Source organism: Heteronotia binoei, chromosome 13 (genome assembly GCF_032191835.1).
Source record: "Heteronotia binoei isolate CCM8104 ecotype False Entrance Well chromosome 13, APGP_CSIRO_Hbin_v1, whole genome shotgun sequence".
Lineage (NCBI taxonomy): Eukaryota > Metazoa > Chordata > Lepidosauria > Squamata > Gekkonidae > Heteronotia > Heteronotia binoei.
In genome coordinates, this window is record NC_083235.1 from 36,097,274 (window position 1) to 36,123,463 (window position 26,190).

The 26,190-nt window shown below is 44.7% G+C and overlaps 1 protein-coding gene across 2 annotated transcripts; it reads left to right on the plus strand.

The window, feature by feature from the left end:
• The first annotated feature begins 6,862 nt into the window (after positions 1–6,862).
• Positions 6,863–26,190, plus strand: PMEL (premelanosome protein). Of its 2 annotated transcripts, none has more exons than XM_060252978.1 (12): positions 6,863–7,009; positions 12,544–12,672; positions 12,808–12,954; positions 13,422–13,553; positions 14,145–14,306; positions 14,947–15,351; positions 18,247–18,639; positions 18,789–18,953; positions 20,881–20,974; positions 23,699–23,901; positions 24,481–24,571; positions 25,905–26,190. In XM_060252978.1, the coding sequence occupies exons 1-12, from the start codon at positions 6,910–6,912 to the stop codon at positions 26,062–26,064; spliced, it is 2,181 nt and encodes a 726-aa protein (XP_060108961.1). In that variant the 5' UTR covers positions 6,863–6,909; the 3' UTR covers positions 26,065–26,190. The 2 variants fall into 2 exon arrangements, with proteins under 2 accessions (XP_060108961.1, XP_060108962.1); XM_060252979.1 differs by having other exon boundaries at positions 18,792–18,953.

The window sequence follows — 26,190 nt, forward strand, 5'->3', positions numbered from 1 at the left end:
TTGGCTGACTACACAAAAGAGTGTGGAGCAACAAGCATCTGAAAAAAGGCACAAAGATCAATGTTTACAAAGCGGTTGTGATGACAACCCTCATCTACGGCTCCGAATCGTGGGTTTTATACCGTCATCACCTGCGACTCCTTGAGCGCTTTCATCAGCGCTGCCTTCGCACCATCCTCAACATCCACTGGAGTGACTTTGTGACCAACACTGAAGTCCTCAAGAGGGCGGAGGTTACCAGCATCGAGGCACTGCTGTTGAAGACGCATCTGCGCTGGGCAGGGCATATTTCTAGGATGGAAAACCACCGCCTTCCCAAGATTGCTCTGTATGGCAAACTTTCCACCGGCCATCGAAATAGAGGGGCACCAAAGAAGAGGTACAAGGACTCCTTGAAGAAATCCCTTGGCACCTGTCGCATCAACCATCACCAGTGGTCTGACCTAGCCTCAGATCGCAAAGCATGGAGGCATACCATCCACCAGGCTGTCTCTTCCTTTGAGAACGCACGCATAGCTGGTCTTGAGGACAAAAGGAGATTGAGGAAGAATCGCACTGCTACAGCACCAACCCCAAATCAGACTTTTCCCTGCAGCCACTGTGACCGGATCTGCCTGTCCCGCATTGGTCTTGTCAGCCACCAGCGAGCCTGCAGCAGACGTGGACTACTGCACCCTTCTTAAATCTTCGTTCGCGAAGTCAAGCCGAGAGAGAGAGAGAGATGCACCTGAAGCCAATTTAAAAAGAAGTTCTGTGCACAGTGATGTTGCACAGTTGTTTTCCATTCTTGCTAATCTGACAGCATCTGAGCAAGAAATTCATCAAGGTGTTGAACTGTTGATGGAAGCATACCCAGAAGATATTGACCTGAAACTTATTGATGAACTTTTGCACTTTCACCTGTATGTGAAACAAAACCATAGGCTTACAGAAGAGCACTTTCTGTCTCATACAGACCTTTATCAAATTATACACAAGGAAAAAATTCAGATGACCTTTCCTAATGTGGAAGCAATCTTGTGGCTTTATGGTCACTAACTGCTCAGGAGAGAGGAATTTTTCAAGATTCCAGATTTCCTTTCTTACTGCTGCATCATTCACCAGCAAGTTTTGGCAAGCAAGAGACTCAATACAAATACTGTCATGGACATCACTTTCAAAATTGTAAATTCAGTTCGTGGAAGATCACTTCAAAGATGGCTTTTCAATCTTACTCTTGATGAAGGGGCAGCGGAAATAATTTTACACAGAGATGTAAGGTGGCTAAGTAGGCACAAATTTCTGCAAAGATTTCGTGATTTGCTGAATGAAATAAGAAGGTTTTTGAAGGAGAGGGGGGATGACAAAGCAGAGTTGGAAGATGAGGAGTGGTTATGTGATCTGGCATTTCTTGCTGACTTTACAGGCGAACTAAGTGATATGAACATTGAACTACAAGGTAAAAACAAATGCATTGGCGAGATTATGAGTACAATTTCATCCTACAAAAGCAAATTTGAGCTAATCATGACTGACCTTGCAGACAACACTTTTGATCATTTTCCTAATACGCAGGATCATCTGGGACAATATCCAAATTTTGTTTATCAGAATGAGAAGTATGTGACAGAAATCTGCTCTGTTATCCAGGAATTAGAAAAAAGATTCTGTGACTTCCAAAGAATTGAAAAAGTTGTGGAGTACTTGTCATACCCATTCAAAGCAGATATGGACATTAAGGAAACTGCAGCTGCTATCAGTAAAAATCACTCATTGAACAAGGCATCTCTTGAAAACAAAATAGTAACCCTTAAAAATGACATTTTTCTCAAGATCCATGCTGAGCAAGAATCGTTTTGGAAGCAAGCGCCTAGAGACAAATTTCCCAACTTGAGAAGATGCAGTGAAACTGTACACTCCTGTTTCGGTTCAACTTATTTGTGTGAATCTGCGTTTTCCCATCTGAAAATGACAGAGTACACAGCATTCCAACATGACAGATGAACATCTCCAGGATTCCTGTAGACTGGCCCTTACGCAATATTCATCCAACTTCAAAAAGCTGGTGGATGAAATGCAGGCTCAGACATCTCACTAATTAGCAAGAGCGAAGTTTTAAAGATTGCACAAGATCAGCCTGGATCAATACTTGACCTACATTTAACACAAATTACTCAATAAAAGTTAAAGAAAGTTATAAGACAGTTAAAAAAAGTTATAACAATAAACATTTAAGAAAAACTGTTTGCAGTTCTTTCTGGATCTTTGTCTCTCTGTTTTGTTTTTGCTTATTTTGCTTACCAGTAAATGACAGAAGGTGCATTGTAAATTGGGGGGGGGGGGGGGGGGGGGTAGAACCCAACTTTGATCGGTTAAAATCTAATTTGAAACTTAATTTTCATGGTGGTAGATCACCAGCACTTTTGTCCAGAAAAAATAGATAACAACCTGTTTGAAGTTGGACATGCCTGCACTATGGTATTTAACAATAGCGTCTTATGTCCTTTAGAGGAGAAATTGTGAATTGCAGAATTTTAAATACCTGTCATCATCCTTGGCTTCACTCAGTTTTGTTTATAACACTCTTTCATTTTCTTCTAGTCGTGAGGGTGGGGGATTGGGAGAGGCCTCACAAGTGGAGTAGCCTATGTCCTTTCTTCACCTAAATCTGGCCCTGGGCGGGCCTCTGAAGATGACCAGAGTGAGTGAGTAAGGGAGGAGGCAATTCTTAAAACCTGTTGCTCCTAAGGCGGCACTACAGGGCTTTAAAGGTCAATACCAGCAGCCCTTTGAATTGAACCTGGAAGCAAATTGGGAGGCAGACTAGATAGACCAAGACTGGAGTGATATAGACCCTGGCTGCAGCATTCTGTATCAACTGTAGCTTCTGGATAAGCCTTCAAGGTAGGCTTCCCAACCCCCCGTTCTGGTGGGGGACCCCCGAATTTGCAGCCTCCTTCCCCCGCTCTCCAAAAATCCGGAAGCGGGGGGGGGGGGGAGAACATACGTGTAGGCATCATGTTGTTGTAGAGCTTCTGATCCGTTTGTAAAATGTGTGCCCCTTTAAGGCTGCACAGGAAACAGGAAGGGCTTCATTGGAAAGGGTCAGTAACAGTTTCCATGGAGAACGGCCCCTCCCTTTCTTTTGCTTTCGTTTTCACAGCAAGCAAAGTTCTGCAGGAACAAGACGAGGTACGTAAGTATTTGTGTGTGTGTGTGAGAGAGGGAGGGGGCAGGGGATTCCCTGGTTTGGAGGCCCTCCCCCCCTTTAGAAAGCATGGGGGGGAGGGAAATGTCTACTGGGCACTCTATTATTCCCTATGGAGAACGAATCACATAGGGAATAATAGGGAATTGATCCGTGGGTATTGGGGGCTCTTGGGGGGCTATTTTTGAGGTAGAGGCACCAAATTTTTTGTATAGCATCTAGTGCCTCTCCCCAAAATACCCCCCAAGTTTCAAAACGATTGGACCAGAGGGTCCAATTCTATGAGCCCCAAAAGATGGTACCCCTATCCTTAATTATTTCCTATGGAAGAATGACATTTAAAAAGGAGTGCTGTCCCTTTAAATGTGATGGCCAGAATTCCCTTGGAGTTCAGTTATGCTTGTCACATCCTTGTTCCTGGCTCCACCCCCAATGTCTCCTGGCTCCACCCCCAAAGTCTCCTGGCTCCACCCCCAAGTCCCCAGATTTTTCTTTAATTGGACTTGGCAACCCTACTTCAAGGGCAGCCCCAAGTAAAGTGTATTGCAGTAATCTGATCTAGACGTTACTGGGTGTTATGATCCTAGGTTTAGTGGTGCCTACAGGCTCCTGAGAAGCCTGTGTAGGAGTAGCTACAGGGCCAACATCTTCTAGGCTCCCTTCTGTCCCTCTGAATGGGTAAAAGCAATTTTGGAGGGAAACCTTCTCCAGAGGGGTGGGACTTGGGAGGAAAGAATAAATAGGCCAAGCTGCAGACAAGGTTGTTCTCTCTGGAGAGGGTGGTTCTCTCTGGAAAAGGGTGATCTGGAAGCAAGTTGCAGCAGGAGAGATCCTTCACAAAAAGGGGTGGTGAGTCTTTGGCATTAGAACAAGGGAACGTTTTAATTTAAGGGAAGGTTTTAATTTCTTTGCACCAACCTTTACTGTTTCTTGATGCAAAAGCATCACTCCAGCCACCACCCCTGTGAGTTTTGAATGCTGATAGTTAATAAGCTGTTTTCCTTTTGAAAAAAAGCAGGTGATGAATCAGACATAACCACTATTCTTCACAGCCAACAGTGTCCAACTATACTACTTTGGCATGGGGGTCAAAGTGACCCCACATTACAGCAAAAAGCAATGGAAACCTGATAGCTCTCTCAGTCATAGCATTAGCTACTAAGAAAAAAAAACAGGCCTCAGTAATAACTTACTTCAGAAATGCAGGACAAAGGAGAGTAAAATTTGGAACTGGGGTAAAAAATACCCTTAATTGAAAACGTCAGAGCACCACAAAAACATAAATGGGGTCAAACTGACCCTGCCATTTTTGAAGCAGAAGACACAGTTGGGACTCTATAAAACTTTATTTTGAAGAAAACAATCATTTTGAACAGTCACAACATTGAAACTTAATGTGATAATATGGAACAACCAATAAGTACATAGGGAAGCAATTAACTCAAACAAGTGGCTCCAAGTCTGGAAAAGGTGCGGTTCAGAAAGTATCTTCAAACATGTCCAGGTGTATCCTGCTGGAGGATAGAATGACCCCATTTCCAAAACGACAGTACAGTTCAATTTGAGTTTTTCCATGTGGCTACTGGCATGAGGAAGCTTTGACAGAGCACAAACACAGAGCTTTTACCTGCTCCTACTGTATACTCAACAATTCAGGTTGCAAAGACTGGTTTCCTTAGGAGTTGTTGTAACCCCCAATTCCAAAAGTGGTGTAAAACCTCAAAGCCAAAAAATGTCTATAGATATAAATTATGAAGGGGGAAAATTGTTTTCAGTGCATGTACCACCTTTCAATAAAATGGAGAAAATAGGTGTTGGAATTGGTCCATCTATTTAAACATGGGAACATTTTTTCAGTATTACCTGGGGGAAATAGAAACCCCAGTAATGATTATGCATACTGTTTTCATTTTCAAGCCAAGTCTATTGGGGGCCAGATGGACCCATTTACCATTTTGATGTTACTAAAAATAATAATTTTTTAATAAAGGAAGTGGGAATGGTAGAGAGGGACTTCAGGGCAGGGCAGTTAATTGAGGAGGAGGCTCAACAGGAGTTTGGCGCCTGTAGAAAGCTTTAAATGGGTAAACCAATTTTTCCCATTATTTCCTAGGTCAAATCCCCCCCCTCCAATTGCTTGGAAATGTGCACAATGAGAGGGGCAAAGAAAAGTAAACAATTGGGTGTTGATGTTGTGTGGAGACTCCCAAGAAACCTGCTCTGGTTTGGATGCTGAGCCAGAGCAAAACCTCCATGTGGTAGGAGCCGTTCTGAAGAGGAATCCTACGGGTGCAAAGCTCCATGGAACATTTGTGTTGTGTTTTGTTGGGTTAGAACGGATAAAAGAAAGTACTTCTTCACCCAAAATGTGATTAACACATGGAATTCACTGCCACAGGAGGTGGTGGCAGCTACACACATAGACGGCTTCAAAAGGGGATTGGATAAATATGAAGCCGAGATTCATCAGCCACAGCGTATTGATGGAACTCTCTGTCTGGGGCAAGTGATGCTCTGTATTCTTGGTGCTTAGGGGGGGCAACAGTGGGAGGGCTTCTAGTGGCCTGATCCAACATGGCTTCTCTCTTATGTTTTGTTTTTTAAACCTCTCACTCCATTTGGGCTGATGAAATGTAACACCCTTCCCTTCCACAAATTTTCATTTATGAGGATGTTCTCTCCCTCTGTTTTAGGCTTCTAACAGTGCTATCCTAAGTTGATTTGCGCCTTTCTAAGGGCCAGACTAGATGTAAGAGTGTCTGCATGTTAGATACAAGGACCCCATCACATATCATTTGGCACTAAGATCACTGACTCCAGTGAACTTTAGATGGCGTCGCCCCATTTAGGATGTCGCACTGCAAATGTCATGGAATGTGATGTGAAGCAACAAAACATGCACACTAGGAAAATGCATATGTGCATTGTAGTGATGCATGCAATCATATACTGCCATGCAGGTCTAAATGTTCCTTTCCAAAAGTGCTGCCTCCTTCCCTGCCAAAACTTAGCTTAAGCACATGCAATAGGGATGAAGCCATACCCTTTCCCCAGCATATTGCTACCTCCACTTCCCTTTCTTCCCTTTGTTGTCTCCCTTATGGGGAATTTTGAACTGTACATTCCTTGTGGCAGAGACCCACTCATTGATCTATAAGTATCCGTTTTATTTATAGTCCGCCTTTACGACTAAGGCATATTACAGTGTAATAATCAGACAGCATAAGCAGGTGATAGTGCAATAATCTTTGCAGTGGACTATGAATCCTATTCCATTATAAAGGTACCCTCCTGGACCAGCCAATAACAGTAATTACAAAGTGACTGCAAACAGGGGAATGGGTTTGAAGGGCAGTTGAGGCGCCCTGTAATTTCACCCCAATATCCCTTTCATGAGGTTGCATAACTAGTAATTTCTCTGTCTCTTGTAATGACTCTAATGATCCCCCCAACCTCCTTAAAGAGTTCTAGTGTTTGAGCTTGACCCATCCCTTTCCTTGGAATGCAAGCGAAAGAATGAAAGAACGAGGCCCCATTGTGTTCACAGTACAAACTTGTGACTAGATCACACACCCCATGGCTCCCCTTTACTGGAAACAGGCGGGGAGTGGGAGGTAGGAAAGAAAGCGATGATACCGGCATGCCTGAGAAGAGGAGGGTGTATGCAAATGAGGCCCCTCTCATATAGCTAGTGGCTTTCCACTTCACCTTTCTGCTGTTCGATGTTCATAAGGCAACAGAGAACCAGGACAAAGATGTCAAGGATCTGGTGTCTGTTGGCTGCAACTTGGCTCTTTTTGGCTTTGGCTGCAGCCCAGCGCAGTAAGTACTGGCCAGTTTTGCTCTCTTATATGTATTTTTTTATAAAACTAGGTTGTAGTGCAATCCTAAAAAGAGTTGCATCCTTCTAAACCAACTGACTTCAAAGATATAACTCTGCTTTTGGATTGCACTCTTTTATCTATTTCATCTGCAGAATCAGTCCCCATCACACATTAACCTTGGTTCTCGAGGACTGACATTTATTTAACAGCACAGAATAAAGTGCTAAGTGTGCTGAAATTCAGCAGTAAAACTCGAGTCCCTGAAACTTTGCAGCTGTTTTGAAAATTCATCTCTGCAGGGAGCGTGATCATTCCTGTACATTTGGTGAGACGGACTTTATGTTACGTTTTCCATAACTCAGTAGATTTGTTTGACAAGGCAACTGAAGCTACAGCTGCAATCCTGTGCACATTTCCTAGGGAGTAAGCCCCATTCAACACTGTGGTGTAAGCTTGTTTAGGATTGTCCTGTTAAATTGCATTCCTTGAAGAAGTGAAAAGAAAAACTTCCGGGTTTTGGGGACATATTTACTGATTGACAAATGTTCTCTCCCATGTTAGTAGCATTCAAATGTGACCCCCCCCCCCCAAAAAAAAAGTGAAAGAAAGCTCAGATTTTTTTGGCAGTTATCTCTCAACATGTCATTTCTGTGTAAGGTTCTCAAAAGCAACATCAGCAGAAGTTCTGGACATCTTTTGTACCTCTTTCTTTTTGGAGGGGAGGGTGGCATGGAGGAATCCTCAGATCAATTTTATTATTTTTTTTTAAACTTATTTTACAAGCTACTCTTCTTGCCATATGAGGGCTGAAAGTGGTTTACATAATTCTCCTCCCTTCTATTTTATTCTCCCAAGAACTCTGTCAGGTAAATTAGGCTGAGAGTATGTAACTAGTTTAAGGTCACACAGCAATCTTCCATGGCAGAATAGGAACCTAGGTCTCCTGGATCCTAGTCCAGCACTCTAACTAGTACAACATACTAGCTTGGATAAAAATTATGGACTTGGATTAAAGGCAGAGTTCCATGAGATCAGACATTAAATCAATTTCAGAGTCCACAAACATGTATCAAAAGTCTGATGATTGAGTATGTAGATAAGTTGAAGACCTGCTTATTTAAGGGCAACTATTTTAACCTCAAGAGTTTAAAATGACTGAGGCATGTGACCTTTCCCAGGATAGTGTTGGTTACAGCAGTGCCACAAGAGATCTCTTGGTTACCTAAAAACAAAAATTGTGTAATACAATACATAAGTATGCAAGGTTTTGCATTTTCAAGAAGAGCTCTGGGGAACAAAAAAGCTTGCATCTTCACATTATTTTAGTTGGTCTTAATAACAGGCATAACATGGCTTTTGTTTTTAGATTTTGCTATGGACCAACACAGCTACTTACTCCCCAATCAGGGTTGCCAACCTCCAAGTGGTACCTGGATATCTCACGATATTACAGTTGATCTCCAGATGACCAATATCAGTTCCCTGGGATAAAATGGCTGTTTTGGGGGGTGGAGTCTATGGCATTGTACCCTACTGAAGTCCCTCCCCTTCCCAAACTTCACTCTTCCCAGGTTCCACCCCCAAATCTCCAGGTATTTTCCAACACAGAGCTGGCAACCCTACCCCCAGTCACTGTCACTCAATTCCAAACTGAACTAGCTTTATCTGTGGCACAAATATTTACGGGGCAGTAACAAAGTCTTCAGTCTTGTTTCTTACTGCTGTCTAGGAATGAGCTGTAATAACTTAATCTGTGTTGACAGCAAGGAGTAGATATAACTTGGAGATACCAGTGGGAAAAACAGGCTTGGTTTTGATGGCAACCACTGAGGACCTGAATGTACACTTGAACCTTGTGTAAAGAAAAGCCAGCTGGATTTGTTTAGCTGTTGTTCTAAAGTCATGTTCAATTCTAGAATAATTGGTGACTGGAAGGAGCCCTTATCTGAGGACTCTGTCCTGCCCCCCCTCACCTTTAGAAACCCCGCCAAGCTTTGTGTTAATTGAGTTGAAGGATTAAGGCACAGTCTATACACACACACACACACACACACACACACACACACGTCCTTTGCCTGCCCTAGTAAATCCAAACCTCGTGATGATCTAGATTTGAGCCTGAGCAGACAAGACTTCCATTAATCCTTTTGTGGTGGCGCTTGCTGTCTGGGTTGTGGAATGTTTGTGTGTGTGCACTGGATACACAAAAAGACAAACGGTGGAGGATCTCTGCCCCAGGCACCAGATTCTATTATTGCTGTAGAAGGGCCAAAAATTGGTTTATAAATTAAATCTGGTCAGCTTTTCATTCCTACTAATTGATGGTAGGAGTGCATTCCTCAACCAGATTAAAAGGCATTTTTCGTGCCTGGAAATTTTTTCCCCCCTAGGCTAAGTCTAGAACTGACCAATTTAATAACATCGACTGTACAATCTTGTGAAAGAGATCCATGCCATCTGTATCATAATGAGATGGGCCACTTCTGTGGAGGCTGTATGCATGATGCCTAATTGAGCCATGGGATCCAGGATGCATGTTAATGTGCCTTGCTAGTTGCAACACTGTTCCATGTCCTCTCACTTATCCCTTAATGCAGTAAAGCAGACAAAATCAATATGCAGACACAATCCTGTGAATTAAGCCCCGGCCACCACAGAAATTCCTAATTCCATGTTGGTCTCCTCCAGTCTTTTCTCTAGTGTGGCATCACTGTTGTCTATGCAAATTTCACTTGGCTTAGATGATGTAGCTGGTTAGTTGGTTTGTCTTTCTCTTGTGGTTGCTTTGGTTGCTTTGTTAGCAATTAAATTGTCTGCATAGGAGTAGTTGAGAGAAGCTCTTTTGGAACTTGTTGTCCTTGATGCATTCTTGGTGCTGACCCCTTGCTTGTAAATGTCTCTACCCCTGAGACCTGCATCTTCTCCCAGCAGTCTTTAAGCAGGCTGCTTTGAGGGTATGGTAGCTTTTAAGCATTGCACGCCTATCTGGAGAAAGATATTCCTCTAGAACTTGAAAGAGGGCAGTGGGATGTTTCTTCACCAGTAGTAGTTTGGACTAGGTTTGGGCCCATAAACTGCATGTTTAGGATTACTGAGTGGAATTGTCCAGTCGTGGTAGAGCTGCCTTGGACAAGTGACTAGTATTAACAGTCCCAACCTGGATAGTCCAAGCTAGCCCGATCTTGGGAGCTAAGCAGGGTCAGCTCTGGCTAGTATTTGGATAGGCAACTTCCAAGAAATACCAGGGCCATGACGTAGAGGCAGGCAAAGGCAAACCATCTCTGAAACATCTCTTGCCTCTAAAAACAAGTCTCTCATTGTCTAGTGGAGCAAAACATAAAAGAATTGGAACTTCTGGCTGCCAGATGATCTTAGGATCTCCTGGCTATACGACACACCCTGCCAGATGATAATTAATTAATTAATTGGTACTAAGAAGGCAAGGATGTTTCAGTGAGCTTTTTTGTGTGTATCATTTCCACATTGCCTTTCCCTCAGTCTGGGTAACTGATTGAAGATTAAAATCAAACAAAAGTCCCATGGCATCATAAACTAATACAATTTATTCCAGCATTAGCTTTTGTGAGTCAGAGCTCACTTTATCAAAGAAAGTAAAAGAGTCAGGGCAGGCTGTAATATCTAGGGTAAAATCCAAGGACTTTTAAAATCATCCCCCATTTTATCTACAAAGCCTTGCCCAAAGCTGTTTACAGTCCAACCAACATGCTCCAATTTGCTAGACACCAGTCCCCTCTTAGGGCTTTCCAAATGGTCTCCAGTTACATCCCCATGTGAGTATTCTGTAGCTCCCTTCTGTGTACTAGGTAGCAGATTTTCCTTACAGCTCTCTCTTCTTTGCAATCCCTCCCCCTCTGTCTTTGTGGCAGGGAGCCCAGGATTTTTCTACTCTACTGCCAGTCTGGGCAGCATGTGATGGCTCAGTCCCGCACAGTGCCGTGGGGCTTCCATCACATGCGGCTCAGAAGCCTTTGCCCAAGCTCTTTCATGTGACTCTCAGCTGAGGGCAGGGCTCTGATCTGTGGGTTAAGAAGGCACAGACTACATAATCTATCTCTGGAGCCTCCGGTCTTCTGCCAGAGTTTGTACGAATGAAACTGAACCACCATAGAGGCAAAAGAAGAGCTGGTTGCCAAATAGGCACTGGCCTATGGGCCCCCACACCTTTAGGGACCCCGGGCTGGCTCCCCCTCCCCGCCCCAGTTTCCCCCCTGCTTGCAGCCCTCTCAGCCTTGCACACACAGTCAGCAACTGAGCTGCTCTTTGCCTGACTTGCCTGGTGTGGCTGCTGCTGGTATCATCACTAAGTTTGCCTCTCTCTGCCTCTCCCCCGCTGTTTAGTAAAGGGCTTTCAAGAAGCTGCCTGTAGGTGCAGCAGCGGCCATAGGTAGCGGGGTGAGCATGCCAACTCTGAGATAATTTGTGAGGGGGGCCCCGAGATTTTGACTGCCTAGGGGCCTCCACAACGTTTCATCCGGCACTGGTTGCGTGATAATATTAAGGTTGCCAGATCCCCCCTGGCTACTGGCAGGGGTGGTTGGGGTAGGGCTTCCATCTCCAGGTTGGGAAACTCCTGGAGATATGGGAGCAGAGTCTGGGAAGGACCTCAGTGGGGTACAATGCCTTAGAGCAGGAGTGGCCAACGGTAGCTTTCCAGATGTTTTTGCCTACAACTCCCATCAGCCCCAGCCAGCATGGCCAAGGCTGGGGCTGATGGGAGTTGTAGGCAAAAACATCTGGAGAGCTACCGTTGGCCACCCCTGCCATAGAGTCCACCCTCCAAAGCATCAATTTTCTCCAGGGAAACAGATTAGAGATGTCAGACCTCCCCTGGCCATCAGTGGAGGATGGAGGGGTAGGGTTGCCTGATCCAGACTGGGGAGCTCCTGGAGATTGGGGAGGACAGGGACCTCACTGGGATACAGTGCCATAGAGTCCACCCTCCAAAGCATCCATTTTCTCCAGGGGGACTGATCTATGTTTTCTGTAGATCATTTGTAATCCCAGGACATCTCCAGGTCCCACCTGGAGGTAGCAAGCCTACCAGTAGCACTGCCAGTGCTTCCGGGTCTTGTTTCACCTCCTGGGTAGAGAACCAGTGCTGTGTTGCAATAAAAAATGATCAGGCATGGTACTATTTGCCATATGTGCTAGGGTTGTCTACCTCTGTTCTAATGCTCATGTGTGCAAATGCGTGCTCATGAACACAAAATGTCAGTGCCCTAGCTTGGAGCTCCTAGCTACCTCTCAGTGCCTATTAAGACAGTGAATACTGCAGAAATGAGTCTGATCTTCAGCTCTGGTTGTACCTATTAGATAGATACTGGTAGAACCAGAGATACTGGTACAACCAGAGTTATTTCATGATTAGACATTCTATGGCAAGACAACCTTTGGCAATAATGTGTGATGAGGGAGGGCAACTATTAGTGAGCTTTGGGGAGTTAGTGCACAAGTCTGATCCATCTTTGCCTGTGGAACACTGAAGGTTATGAGATTCTCTCTTCCCTTTAGGGGCCAGTAGCAGGAACAACCGTTGGGGAGAAAATGGGAGCCACAAACACTCCGCCTACAAGACTTGGAATTCCCGATTGTACCCCAGGTGGAGAGAGGGAGACCCAAGGCAGAGGAACTGCTGGCGAGGTGTGGGCTTATTTTGAACAGTGATTCTGCCACATGAGAAGGGGAAGCTGTGCGTTGAATCTCAGAGGCCTTAACAGTGGTGGTGGGACTCTGGACTTCAGTGGCATTTTTGACCCCTTTCTTTTTACTTTCCAGGAGGCCACGTGTCATTTGACATCAGCAACGATGCCCCAACCATAACAGGGGCCAAGGCCACATTCAGCATCGCTCTGCGGTTCCCTCACAATCAGACAGTGCTACCAGATGGGCGCATAGTGTGGAACCAGAACTGCACCATAAATGGTGAGGCGGGGGATTCTATGATGCAGCAAGACTCCTGTAGGACTGAGGTGCCTACTTGCCGGAAGTTTTATGTACTACTTTGATTTTATGATGTTTTCCCTCTGCTGACCCATTGCTAATACTGAATCCTTGTTTCTCTTGTTTTCAGTTGTTTTTATCTTTGCTGGTATAAACTTAACTGTATTTATCAAGAATGTTAGTGCTGCTGGGTTTTTTTTAGCTCAGATATTAAAGCCTTTATTTTTTTTTTAATCTGCAAACTACTGCTTAGTTTTTCTGTACTTCTGTTTGATGTATATTTTACCTCTTTTTGTTAGAGGTAATATTTTTATGGCTTCTCAAATGTAACTTCACAAATTTTTATCTTGGGAGTTCGGGAAATACCTTGTTTAAAATGGTAAACAAAGAATACTGCCTCTTAATTTTCTCATTTCCCCCCAATCATTCTTTCTATTGCTGCCCTGCAGGTAGTCAGGTGATGCAGGGAGACCCTGTTTTCCCTGACCAGAACTTTGAAATGTCTGATGGCTTCTTTCCTGATGGGCAGCCCTTTCCACCAAGTAATAAGGGCAAATTTGTCTATGTCTGGCAGACCTGGGGTAAGTGTTGTTCTTTGGCCCCTTAGGGTAGCCAACTCCAGGTTGGGAAATTCCTATAGATTGTGGGGTGGGTGGGGTGGTGGGGTTAGAGCTTGAGGAAAGCAAAGTTTGGGAAGGGGAGGGACCTTACCAGGATATAATGCCATTGTGTTCACCCCCGACACACCACCAGCAGTCATTTTTTTCAGGGGAACTGATGCCTGTAGTCCAGAGCAGTGTTCCCTCTAAGATGAGTTAGCGTGAGCTAGCGCACAGATTTTTAGCCTCCAGCTCACATATTTTTGTCTTCGCTCAGGAAAAATGGCCCCATAGCACACTAATTAATGCAGTAGCTCACAACTTTAATGCCAGTAGCTCACAAAGTAGAATTTTTGCTCACAAGACTCTGCAGCTTAGAGGGAACTTTGGTCCAGAGATCAGTTGTGTAACACTAGGAGAGTCCAGGCCTCACATGGAAGTTGGCAAACCTAATACAAAAGGAGAGATAACATTTCCTGATTTCAACGTAATCTTTCTTGGTGCGGTGGCAGCATCCTGTGCCCCTTCTCCACACTAGCAGTGTTTGCTTCCAAGAATGTTTCCTCCTCACAGGGCACTACTGGCAGGTAGAAGACGGTCCCTCATCCCTGCTGACCATTGATACTGATGATGTACCACTGGGTTCCTACACCATGGAAGTGGAGGTTTACCACTATCGGGGACGTGAAAAATTCATCCCGATAGGGGGCACTTCTTCACAGTTCAGCATCACTGGTAAGACAACAGCTGGAGTCCACACTGGGAAATGATAAAACAGTGAACGTGGGACAATGAGGGAGGGAAGGTGGCATGGAATAGCCTGATCTTGTCAGACCTTGGAAGCTAAACAGGGTTGGTACTTGGATGAGAGACCACCAAGAAGACTCTGCAGAGGAAGGTAATGGCAAACCACCTCCGCCTCTCACTTTCCTTGAAAGCTCCTTGCTGGGGTTGCCTTAAGTTGGTTACAACTTGATGGCACTTTACACACACAGGTCAATCAAAGGAGCGGGCTGGACAGGTCTGTAACCAGGAATTTTTATGTAGAGGGGCACCGGGGTGTGTGATGGCACTGACTGACACCACAACAATTAAAAAATATATAAAAATAAAAAATATATATAGCTAGCATAAGTAGCCAGTCTCCACCCCTCGGCCAGAGTGGCACTAAGCCACATGAGGAGTGCTGGATCTCAGAGGAGTGCTTGGCCTCATTTGCCCCCCCCCCCCTCAAGTGAGAACTGAGTGACATCAAAGAGAACAACCCAGCCGTATGAAGAGGGAACCAAGGATAATTCCTTGGTCTCAGGTTTATAGCAGCTACCCCCTCTACGCCCAATAAGCTTCCACATCCCTTATTTGCTCCCTTTTCCAGATCAGATCCCATTCAATGTGGACATTGCACAGGTGCTGGATGTAGACGGGACAGATGGTCGCTTTGTCCGAAACCGGGCCATTTCCTTTGGCGTACGGCTCCATGACCCCAGTAAATACTTGGGCGATGCTGACATTTCCTACTCCTGGGATTTTGGAGATGATAGCGGGACGCTGATTTCCCGGGCGGCCCTGGTGACTCACACTTACCTCAGCGCTGGCACCTTCAGCCCTCGTGTGGTGATCCAAGCCGCCATCCCCTTGGCCTCTTGTGGAAGCAGCACTTCAGAAGGGCCGATCATCATTCCCACAACGGATCCAAGGGGCAGCACAGTTCAGGCTACCACTGCCCTCCTAACCCCCAACAGCATGAGCGGGGCAAGCTCTGAGGGTATCCAGACTGCAGGTAAGAGCCACTAGCTAACCCAGTCAGCACCACCATTGGGTTTTTCTTTCTTTCTTCACACACAGAAAAATCACACTCAGGTCCTGTACTGAAAACAAACAAATCCATACATTGTTAAGTATGCAACATAATTTATTTTCTTTCCAGAATTTTCAGGAAGGAAAATGAAAGGGTTTTCTATAAGAACAGGTATATAAGGTAGTGGTTTTCATACTGTGTTTCAAGAGAGCTTGTTCTTCCAATGTTTTCTTAACAATCCTCTCTTGCACACTGTTATGGTCCACCTTTTAATGCACAGTATTGGGTGTACTCTAGAGTGTACCCTCAGTTTGCACAGACCAATGGTAAGGCAAAAGACAAGCTGTAAATACTCTAAAATATGCATCAGTAAATACTCTAAAATATGATCCTTACCAATGTGCAGGGTCACTCATAATACAAGTCAGTGTGGATATGGTTCCTTAAAAGAAAAAATGCTTGAAAACTATTAGAAGAGTAGATTTGAGTCCAGTGGCACCTTTAAGACCCACAAAGTTTAATTCTGGGAATAAGCTTTCATCTACATGGAGAGTTATACCCAGGATTAAACTTTGTGGGTCTTAAAGGTGCCACTGGACTCAGACTTTGTTCTAGTGCTTCAGACCAACATGGCTGCCCTACCTGAATCTATTAGAAGAGTAAGCATTCCTGTCTTGAGATTGTCAGGTCTTGAAAGAATTTCCACTAATGGAGAGCTCACAAAGATTCTTTCTTTTTCACTTTGATTAATTCTAGGGTAATAGTATATGTAGACATTTTAGAAAAAATATATTAACCACTTAGTGGAACCCATGTTTTAGTTCTAGCTCTCAAGTCCTAGCAAAAGTGTTTTGCTTTGCCAGTCATATCTCTTCTGGGCAATAGCCAGGAGAGGGTTTTCCCGAGTAACCTGACCAGATCTGGAGTACAAGAACACAAGCCAGAGCCACAAGGGTTGGAGGCGTTGCAAATGGGTTGATCTAGCAAAATTCCCCTCTCATACTAAACCTTAGATACACTAACAGGGGATCAGCCCCACCTTCTCAGGAGTTGGGTTGCCAACTATGAGCCTGTGTTCCCTCTTAGCTTAGTGTAAGCTAGCTCACAGTTTTTCAACCTCCGGCTCACACATTTGTGTCTTAGCTCAGGAAGGATGACCTCAAAGCAAACTAATTTGCCAGCAACCAACTCTCTCACTCACAACTTTAGTGCCAGTAGCTCACAAAGTAGAATTTTTGTTCGCAAGACTCCACAGCTTAGAAGGAGCATGTAGGGGCCCAAATGAAGCCCCATGGAATCATCAAAGCGACACACATAAAAAAAAGAATCATTTGGGGAGGGACGGTGGCTCAGTGGTAGAGCATCTGCTTGGGAAGCAGAAGGTCCCAGGTTCAATCTCTGGCATTTTCAAAAAAGGGTCCAGGCAAATAGGTGTGAAAAACCTCAGCTTGAGACCCTGGAGAGCCGCTGCCAGTCTGAGAAGACAATACTGACTTTGATGAACCAAAGGTCTGATTCAGTATAAGGCAGCTTCGTATGTTCATATATGACCTGATTTGTTTCAGCCTGCAGAGGCCTGGTCAATTAGTACAAATTACAACATACAACAAAGTCCCTGTTACGCTTGTAAGGCAATAAACAAATAATATAGGATCCCAAATGGAACACTGTACTGAAAGATTGTATCTGTGTGTGTGTAATTGATTGATATTATATTGCACAATTGGAAAATCCCATCAAATAGTAATTTAATTAAATTGGTTTTCTATTATTGATTGTAATATCTTCAATTATATTAAACAGTTAATTTTTTTTTAATTAAACAAAAAAGGCCACTGTAGGCTGAAATGTGTTAGGTGACTGAGGTCATATATAGCTATTTTTTGTGCATTTGTCACCTTGATGAAAACTGTAATAAACACATGTACTTTTGATGGAACACACTGTCACCCCGGGCCTGCTTGTGGGAAGGATGAGATTATATACATTGAATAACAATAAATGAATGAATATAACTAATAAATAAATAATTTTTTAAAAAAACCACTTTTGGTCCCTTACTAGTACTCTAAACTTCCTTTGGATGTGATTCACATACCAGGTGCTTGGAATAGCACCATTGTCCATTGGCTGCCATTATGCATCAGGCAAAGCATGTTTTGCATAAGAAGGCAGCATAGTTCACAATAGGGTTGCCAATCCCCAGGTGGGGGCAGGGGATCCCCCGGTTTGGAGGCCCTCCCCCCGCTTCAGGGTCATCAGAAAGCAGGGGGAGGGGAGGGAAATGTCAGCTGGGAACTCTGTTATTCCCTGTGGTGATTTATTCCCATCGAAAATCATGGAGAATTGATCTGCGGGTATCTGGGGCTCTGGGGGGGGGCTGTTATTTGGGGTAGAGGCACCAAATCTTCAGTATAGCATCTAGTGCCTCTCCCCAAAATACCCCCCAAGTTTCAAAAAGATTGGACCAGGGGGTCCAATTCTATGAGCCCCAAAAGAAGGTGCCCCTATCCTTCATTATTTCCTGTGGAAGGAAGGCATTGAAAAGGTGTGCCGTCCCTTTAAATGTGATGGCCAGAACTCCCTTTGGAGTTCAATTATGCTTGTCACAGCCTTGATCTTGGCTCCACCCCCAAAGTCCCCAGATATTTCTTAAATTGGACTTGGCAACCCTAGTTCACAATATTTGATCAAATGAACAGTAACACAGCAACGAGGGCTCCATATTTGAACCCCAAAAGTGACATTCATGTTTGAACCACTTCTGGAAAACTGTACACCATGGAAGAAGCTAAGGCGGCCACTTGGGCAGGCTTAGAATGCTTCCTATTTCCTGTTTTCCTGCATTCTCTCTTCCTTTCCTTTTTGCCCATGTAGTCCCAGCTTCTGGAACTCCAGCACCCCCAGATGAACAGCAGCCTGAACCAGAAGGTACAGAGGCAGGATCCTTAGCCACTGCAGGGCCTGCTACAGTAGCCAGTGATGTGCCTGAAGGGGCAGACTTAGCTGCCGCATCCTTGGAGCCCCTGAATGTTGTCTCTGCCACCTCAGCTGAAGCCGTATCAGCCACCATAGAGCCCCTGTCTGTATCAACTGTGATGCCTGCATCTCTGCCTGGCCCTGTGGCATCTGCTACTTCACCCATAGCAACTCCTGAGGATGACCCTGACACTACAGAATCCACAGACTCTCCAGTACTACCTACAAGTGTGCCTCCATCAGATACACTCTCTAGTGCAGCCAACACCCCTTCCTCTCCAGCGACGCAAGGTGGGTCTAGCAGGAGATACCTGGTCCCTCTGAAACTTAACAAGCAGGGGCACATGCTGCCATTTAGGCTTGTGGGGAAAGATAGATGGGAAAGTGTGTATGCATGTTCAGAACAGATGTATCTCCATAAACATCCAATTGTTTCCCAGCAGATCTTACCGAAGATCCTGCAACCGCTGTTCCGACTGCATCCAGGTTGCCTGACACTGAAACAGTTGCAACCAATGTGGTCCAAGTGTTGGTAAAACGGCAGGCACCATCTGGCTGTCTCCTCTACCGTTATGGGACCTTTGCCACTAATCTGGATGTTGTCCGTGAGTCTTGGACATAGGGTGGTTACAAGAAGTGTTTGGGGTCCAGAAATGATGATTATTCCCCTTATGCTATTTCAGGTTGATTGTAAGGCAAGAAAGTGATAATCAGGTAGCACAGACCTACAGCCCCATATCTTCTAATAGAGTTCTGTGGTTACTAGAAAATAATAAGAACATAAGAGAAGCCATGCTGGATCAGGCCAGTGGCCCATCCAGTCCAACACCCTGTGTCATATAGTGGCCAAAAATCCAACGATCATCAGAGGGTCCACTAGTGGAGCCAGAACTCCAGAAGCCCTCCCACTGTTGCCCTCCATGCACCAAGAATATAGAGCATCACTGCCCTAGACATAGTGTTCCGTCCATACCTTGTGGCTAATAGCTACTGATGGAGCTCTGCTCCATGTTTGTCCAATATCTTCTTGAAGCTGTCTATGCTTGTAGCTCCCACCACTTTTTGTGGCAGTGAATTTCACATGTTATTTATTCTTTGGGTGAAGAAGTTCTTCCTTTTATCTGTTCTAAACTACTTCTCATCAATTTTATTTAGTGCCCACAAATCTTGAAAATACTTCTTTTTCTACCTTCTCTATCCAATGCATAATTTTGTAAACCTCTTGTCATCTCTCAGTCATCATTTCTCCAGGCTAAAGAGCGCTAACTTCTTTAACCTTTCTTCACAGAGAAAGTATTCCATCCCGTTAATCATTTTAATTGCCCTTTTTTGCACATACTCCAATGCTATCTTTTTTGAGGTGCTATGAGGAACTGTACACAGTATTCCAAATGAGGCTGAGCTATAGATTTATACAGGGGCATTATTATATTGGCCGATTTATTTTCAATTCCCTTCCTAATAATCCCCAGCATAGCAGTTGCCTTTTTTATTGCTGTTGCACACTGGGTCAACATTTTCAGTGAGTTATCTGCCATAACTCTAAGATCTCTCTCCTGGTCAGTCTCTACCAGTTCAGAGACCCCATCAATATGTATTTATAGTTGGGATTTTTGGCTCCAATGTGCACTTGACCATGTCGAACCTCATGTGCCATGTTGATGCCCACTTGTCCAGCCTTGACAAATCTCCCTGGAGCACCTCACAGTCCTTCCTGGTTTTCACTTCCCTGAACAACTTAGTGTTATCTGCAAACTTAGGCACTTCACTGCTTACTCCCCACACCAAATCATTAATGAACAAATTAAAAAACACTGGACCTAGTACCAAGGCCCACTGCTTACCACCTTCCACTGTGAAAATGATTTTGTAGTCACTCTCTGATTCCTGTTAATTAACCAATTTTTAATACACAAGACTTGGATAAAACTTGTCCTCTTATCCCATGACTGCTGAGTTTACTTAGGAGCCTTTGATGAAGAACTTTATCAAAAGCTTTCTGGAAGTCTAAGTATACAACATCTGTCGGGTCACCCTTGTGCACATTATTGCTTACCCCCTCAAAGAACTATAAAAGGTTAGTGAGACAAGATCTTCCCTTACAGAATCCATTCTGAATCTTCAATAGCTTTTGTTCATCAATGTGTCTACTTTTGCCTGTCTGATCACCGACTTGCATTTTATTTGGTATAGCTTGTGCTTTCTCATGGAGAGTTACAACATTTGTGGCTGGATGTAAGGATAACAACTGGTTGTAGGGATGACAACTGGGTGTAGGGATGATCATCTTCCAAACTTAAATCTAATTATTTACCTATTTTAACTAATTAATAAGCCCATGTCTTTCCTCCTGTCCAGTGCTTCCTTTTATAGATATGTTCAAAGGTCTTCAGACAGCCACCAGTCTTTCCTCCACCTCTGGAGATTATTCTCTAGAACTAGAAAGCTCTCATGGCAGAACTAGGCAGCAAAAGAATTGGGGAGGAGGAGAGTGGGACAACAAAGGCTGATTGTCATCCTCTTTTACTGCAGAGGGAATTGAGAGTGTGGAGATCGTGCAAGTGGTGTCGCTGATGCCAAGCATCTCTGAGAACACAGTAGATCTTACGGTGACCTGCCAAGGAAGGTAAGGAGAGGATGCTCTAGGAAGACTATCTCTGATTTCTATGCCTTGCACCAACTGGCAATGATAGTGGGAAAACTGGAAGAGTGACAGAAGACAGAGACAAGTCATTCTGGAGGGGTAGCTGTGTTAAGTCTGTAGCAGCAAAATAAGTCAGGTGGCACTTACAAAGTGTATCCCAGTATAAGCTTTTCAGAATCAGAACTTACTTCATCAGATACATCTGACTTTTGACAACTGGTGCTAGAATGAATTTTGCCATTCCTTAAAGCACCACTGGACTCCTGTTTATTAAAGATACACTTTTTTCATAGGGATCTGGTAGTTCTTTCTCCCATGCTGCTTCTGCTAATCCATCTGTGATGGAGGGAGGGGAGGAGCTTCACATTTTTGCACAACTGTCAAGGGCTCACAGATATCAGTCTTACAGTTTTTCTAGAGCATCACCTTATGGAGCTACAACGGCACAGTTGTACAGTTGTTTTTTAATAGTTGGTGGGAATGTCCTTCCTGAAGACAGCACTTCTGTCATGGTGACACTACATTTTCCCAGCTGTTCAAACTGCAACATATTGTCTCTGTGATTGTGCAATAGACTTCTCAAGTAAACACACCTATTGCAATGAGTACAATGTGAAGTGTGATTACACAAGTGTTACAAAAGACTATTAGATAGTGCCTGTGACTATCATGATCAGTCACACAATTCTCGACCTTTTCATGGCTGTGCCATTTTGTCACCTTTTCAAAGTTTAGTCATTTATTTCATAAAAAACTGAGCATTTAATTGCTCCCTTGCTGAGTGCTTAAGCATGAGAGAGGAGTTGCCAGACCCTCTGGTGGAGGTGGGATCTGCTGCTGCCAGCTGCCAATCAACTGGACAGTGGGGAAATGTATGAGAAAAAGGGAGACCCAGGCCATGGGGCTGGTGTCACACAAGATATGACATCACCACACCAGTGACATCCATTCGATTTGGACAAAAACTCTGGCAGAAGCCATTGTTACCATTGAGTTTTTGCCCAAATACATCACTGGTGTGATGGTCACTTCCTCTACAACATGGCCTGGATTTCCTCTTTCTCCTGATAAATCCTCTCATCCTCTGCCAGCTGCTAAGAGAGATCTGGCATACCTATTGAGAGAAGATGTGATTTGGCTTCCCTATCCCCTCCTGTTAGTCCATATGTATGCTTCTATTCTGGGAATCAATTTTTCTGGGACCAGGAGGGTCTGGGAGTTCTCTTTCTAACCCCATCACAATTTAGGGTAGCTATTCAAAGTGGCCCTCCAAGCTTGCTCTGGACCAATCAGTCTGGATTAAAGGAGTTCTAAGGGTGTAAAGATGTAAAGAAACAGCCAGTGATGTGTTGGGAGCCCAGCCAGAAATGTCACAGGGTGTGCCGTGAGAGCTTGGAGTGAGAAGGCAAGGGAACCACCTCAAGTGGCATAGTTGAGGTCTGGTCCAAGGTTAATCTGTATAGCAAGGTCTGGAAGACCAAGGGTTATCCATGAGCAGGTTCAGGGGTGAGACAAAAGGTAGAGTCACATGATTAAGGCAAAGCACTGGAGTAAGGCAGAATCCAATGTGGTGGTTGCCAATACAGAGAGATTTCAACTTGTTGCTTCTGCATCTAACAGCCTCCCTTGGCTGTTTTTTATAGCCATATGCTTAAGGGTCATGCTTGCAGCCAGGTGCTGATGCAGCTATTAATCTTTTCCATCAGCAAGCAGCTGATGTTGAATTGGGAGGTGTGCACTTTGTCATCTGTCCTGTAGCTCTAATCTTAGCCTCCATCTGCAGCACTCTAAGGGTGTGGTAATACTGAGGGCTGGAATTGACCAACTGAGGTTCACCTGCTTAATCAGGGCTGGAGGGTGTCAGTGGCTCTGCACCAGCTGTTGACTGTGAACCCTGACATGCCTGCAGCTCATCTTCCTCCTTGCTGGCTTCTGCTGACTCAGTTGGCTACACGGGGCTCCTCTTCTCCTGAGGAGTCCTCACTATCACTGAGTCCTGACTCACCCACACTGTAATGATCAATTATGGCTCCCTTTCTAGCTTAGCCAAATAGTAGAAACTAAGCCTGGGACTGAGTTTCCTTTCCCAACTCTATCAGCCACTATAACGTGTCCCTTCTTCCCTGGGATGTAATTTAGGATTTAATTGTCCAGTCCCCATGGATAAGCCTTTGTTATTCTAAGAACGCATTTATCCTTTCATTACATAGCCAACCAAAGTTCACATTGAACCAATCTTAATATTGTGGAAGTAAGTACAAGGACTGAGGGGTAGACTGCTTGGCTAGGATTTCAGATGCCCAGGAATTTCCATTTTCTCATTCATAAACAGTAATTGAACCAGGTGGGAACATCAAGATGAACTGGTAGAGAGGCATGCAAGGAAATCGGAAATTGAGCAAAGAGAACTGTTGGCTGATTTGTGCTTTTTCCTACACAGTAAACCAGGGGTAGCCAACGGTAGCTCTCTAGATGTTTTTTTGCCTACAATTCCCATCAGCCCCAGCCATTGGCCATGCTGGCTGGGACCAATGGGTGTTGTAGGCAAAAATATCTGGAGAGCTACCGTTGGCCACCCCTGCAATAAACCAAGGAGCTGAGAAAGAAAAGCTGTCATGGAGCTGAACTGAACTGCCATAGCAGTAATGTGGAAGTCAGAGTAGTCTTTCCCCAATATTTGAACTGATATCCTTGTCCCACCTGCAGCCTCCCTGAAGAAGTGTGCACTACCATCGCAGATGCTGAGTGTCTGACAGCCCAACAGGTTGTGTGCAGCCCAGCTCAACCCAGCCCCGACTGCCAGTTGGTTTTGCGCCAGGTCTTCAACCAGTCTGGTCTTTACTGCGTCAATGTCTCACTGGCTGATGCCAATAGCCTGGCTGTGGCCAGCACTCAAGTCAACATCCAGGGTAAGACCTGAATTTACCTTCCAAATCTTAAAGCTTCTGGGAGGAAAGAAAAGTCTCCTTCAGTTGCTTTCTGTAGAATCAACACTGTTGCAGCTACCTATCCAAACCCCTACTGTTCTTACTACCACAAGAGCCAGCATGGTGCTGTGGATAGAGTGTCGGACTAGAATCTAGGAGACCCAGGTTTGAATCCCCACTCTGCCATGGAAACTTGCTGTGTGAATTTGGGCTGTTCACATGCTCTCAGCCTAACTTTCCTCACAGGGCTGTTGTGAAGATAAACTGGAGGAGAACACTGGGTCCCCCTATGTTAGAAAGGTGGGTTATAAATGAATAATATAACTTGAATAGCAAGAAGGCTGGGCACAGCGTCTTCATGTTCTCTGCTCTTAGCAGATAGGTATTTGGAGGAGATGCAGAAGTGCATTATAGGGCTAGACTGATGCACTTACCTTCCGTTCTTTTCTGGAGGAAATGTATGCAACTTATCCAGCCCTATTTGCTGCCTTTGTTACTTTGCTCAGTCCTCTGAAACCAAAGGGAAACCAACTATTACTTCCTTCTCCTTCTCTCCTGCAGCAGGAAGATCTCCAGCGTCAGCCCAAATGACCCTCATAGTTGGTGTGGTGCTGGTTGTTGGTCTCTTAGGTGCTGTTGCCTATACCTACAGGTGAGTCTCTGCCTAGCAATTCTGAATACTGTCAGTCTGAGTCAGGAACAACATGACATGGAAGAGTCTAGTCTCCATCTGGCCCAGCCCTGTCCTCTGACCTCTTCTAGGTCTTAGTAGGGCTGGAAAAGACCCCTGTTCATCTTCCATCTGGAGATACCAGGGACTGAACATGGGACCTTAAGCATGTGCTTTACAACCAAGCAGTTGGCTGTCTCCACCCCAGCGCTTCTTTCCCAGTACATATCCATTCTCCTCTTTGAGGAAACTACTGTAAAGAGATAAGGCAAACACCATAGAGAGATAAGGCCAGCCAGAGCAGCAGTGAGCAGTTACGTAACTAATATAGCACCCTGATCAAATAAATATCACATTATCATACGAAGCTGTCTTATATGGAGTCAGACCATTCGTCCATGGAGGTCTGTCACATCACCTACTACTTGATCTTTTTTAACTGGACATGCTGGGAATTGAACCTGGGAACTTTTGCATGCAAAGCAGGTGCTCTGCCACTAAGCCATCGAGAGGATTTGCTTTGTCAGTGAAATCAGAAAGCTCCTAACCCAGGGGTGGCCAAACTGTGGCTTGGGAGCCACATGTGGCTCTTTCACACATACTGTGTGGCTTTCAAAGCTGCATCTGCCCCATTGGCTGGCTTGGAGAAGGCATTTCTCTCTTTAAATCACTTTTCCAAGCCAAGCCAGCTGGCAGCTCGGAGAATGCATTTAGTTGGTTTCTTTCCACCTCTACCTTCCTCCTCCTATCCCTCCATTTATTTTTCTTTCATCCTTGAGGCTCACAAACATCTGACGTTCATGTCTTGTGGCTCTCAACATCTGATGTTTATTCTATGTGGCTCTTATGTTAAGCAAGTTTGGCCACCCCTGTTTTAACGGAAATGGTGATTGAGATCAAAGCTTGGGGACAGATGCTCTGACTGTTCCTTGAAGCTCTAAAAAAGCAAAATTTCTACCCTACCACCTTCCTTCCCTGCACCCACAGACTATTTTTATCTTATAATAATGTCCCCCCCCTCTCCCCAAAAAACCCTACGGCTCATCTCCCATCTGTCAGTCTTCATTTTTGGTATGTAATCTCAACCTTAAATCAGTCAGTCTTAACCAACAGTTCACTGGCATTCAGTCCTCCATGGTACAAAGTTTGCAGGGTAGAAGAGTATCTACCTGACAGATGCCCCTATCCTTTCAAATGGTTATCATTTCAAGTTCAGAGTATCCGGCAGCAGAGGGAATCTGTGGAACTACAAGATATTTCTTGGTGCTCCCCTCTGTTCTGGAGTTTTAACCAATTTTGTTCCCTCCCATGACAGGCGTGTCAAATACACCGCCCTGCATACTGGGATTTCTGCTGGCCCTTCATCCAGAAACTGGTTGCCTAACCGTACCAGCATGCGCCTTTTCCTACGCCAAGCTTTCAGGAAGGGGGCCAGTGGGGAAAGCAGCCCGCTGCTGAGCGGGAATGTGATCTAAAGGTGGAGACACGCGCCAAGGGACCTACCTAAGCCTTGTCAGCTACTGTCCGTGGAGCCTGCACTGAGAAAGGAAACAGTGTCATCCCCTGAATTCTTCCACTCTGAGCTGCCCTTCCCAGCGCTG

Coding starts and splice junctions, on each gene's coding strand:
- PMEL (XM_060252978.1), top strand. CDS start 6,910: ATGTTCATAAGGCAACAGAGAACCAGGACAAAGATGTCAAGGATCTGG. Junction 20,975..23,698: donor ACGGTGACCTGCCAAGGAAG/GTAAGGAGAGGA, acceptor TCCCACCTGCAG/CCTCCCTGAAGAAGTGTGCA. Junction 24,572..25,904: donor GCTGTTGCCTATACCTACAG/GTGAGTCTCTGC, acceptor CTCCCATGACAG/GCGTGTCAAATACACCGCCC.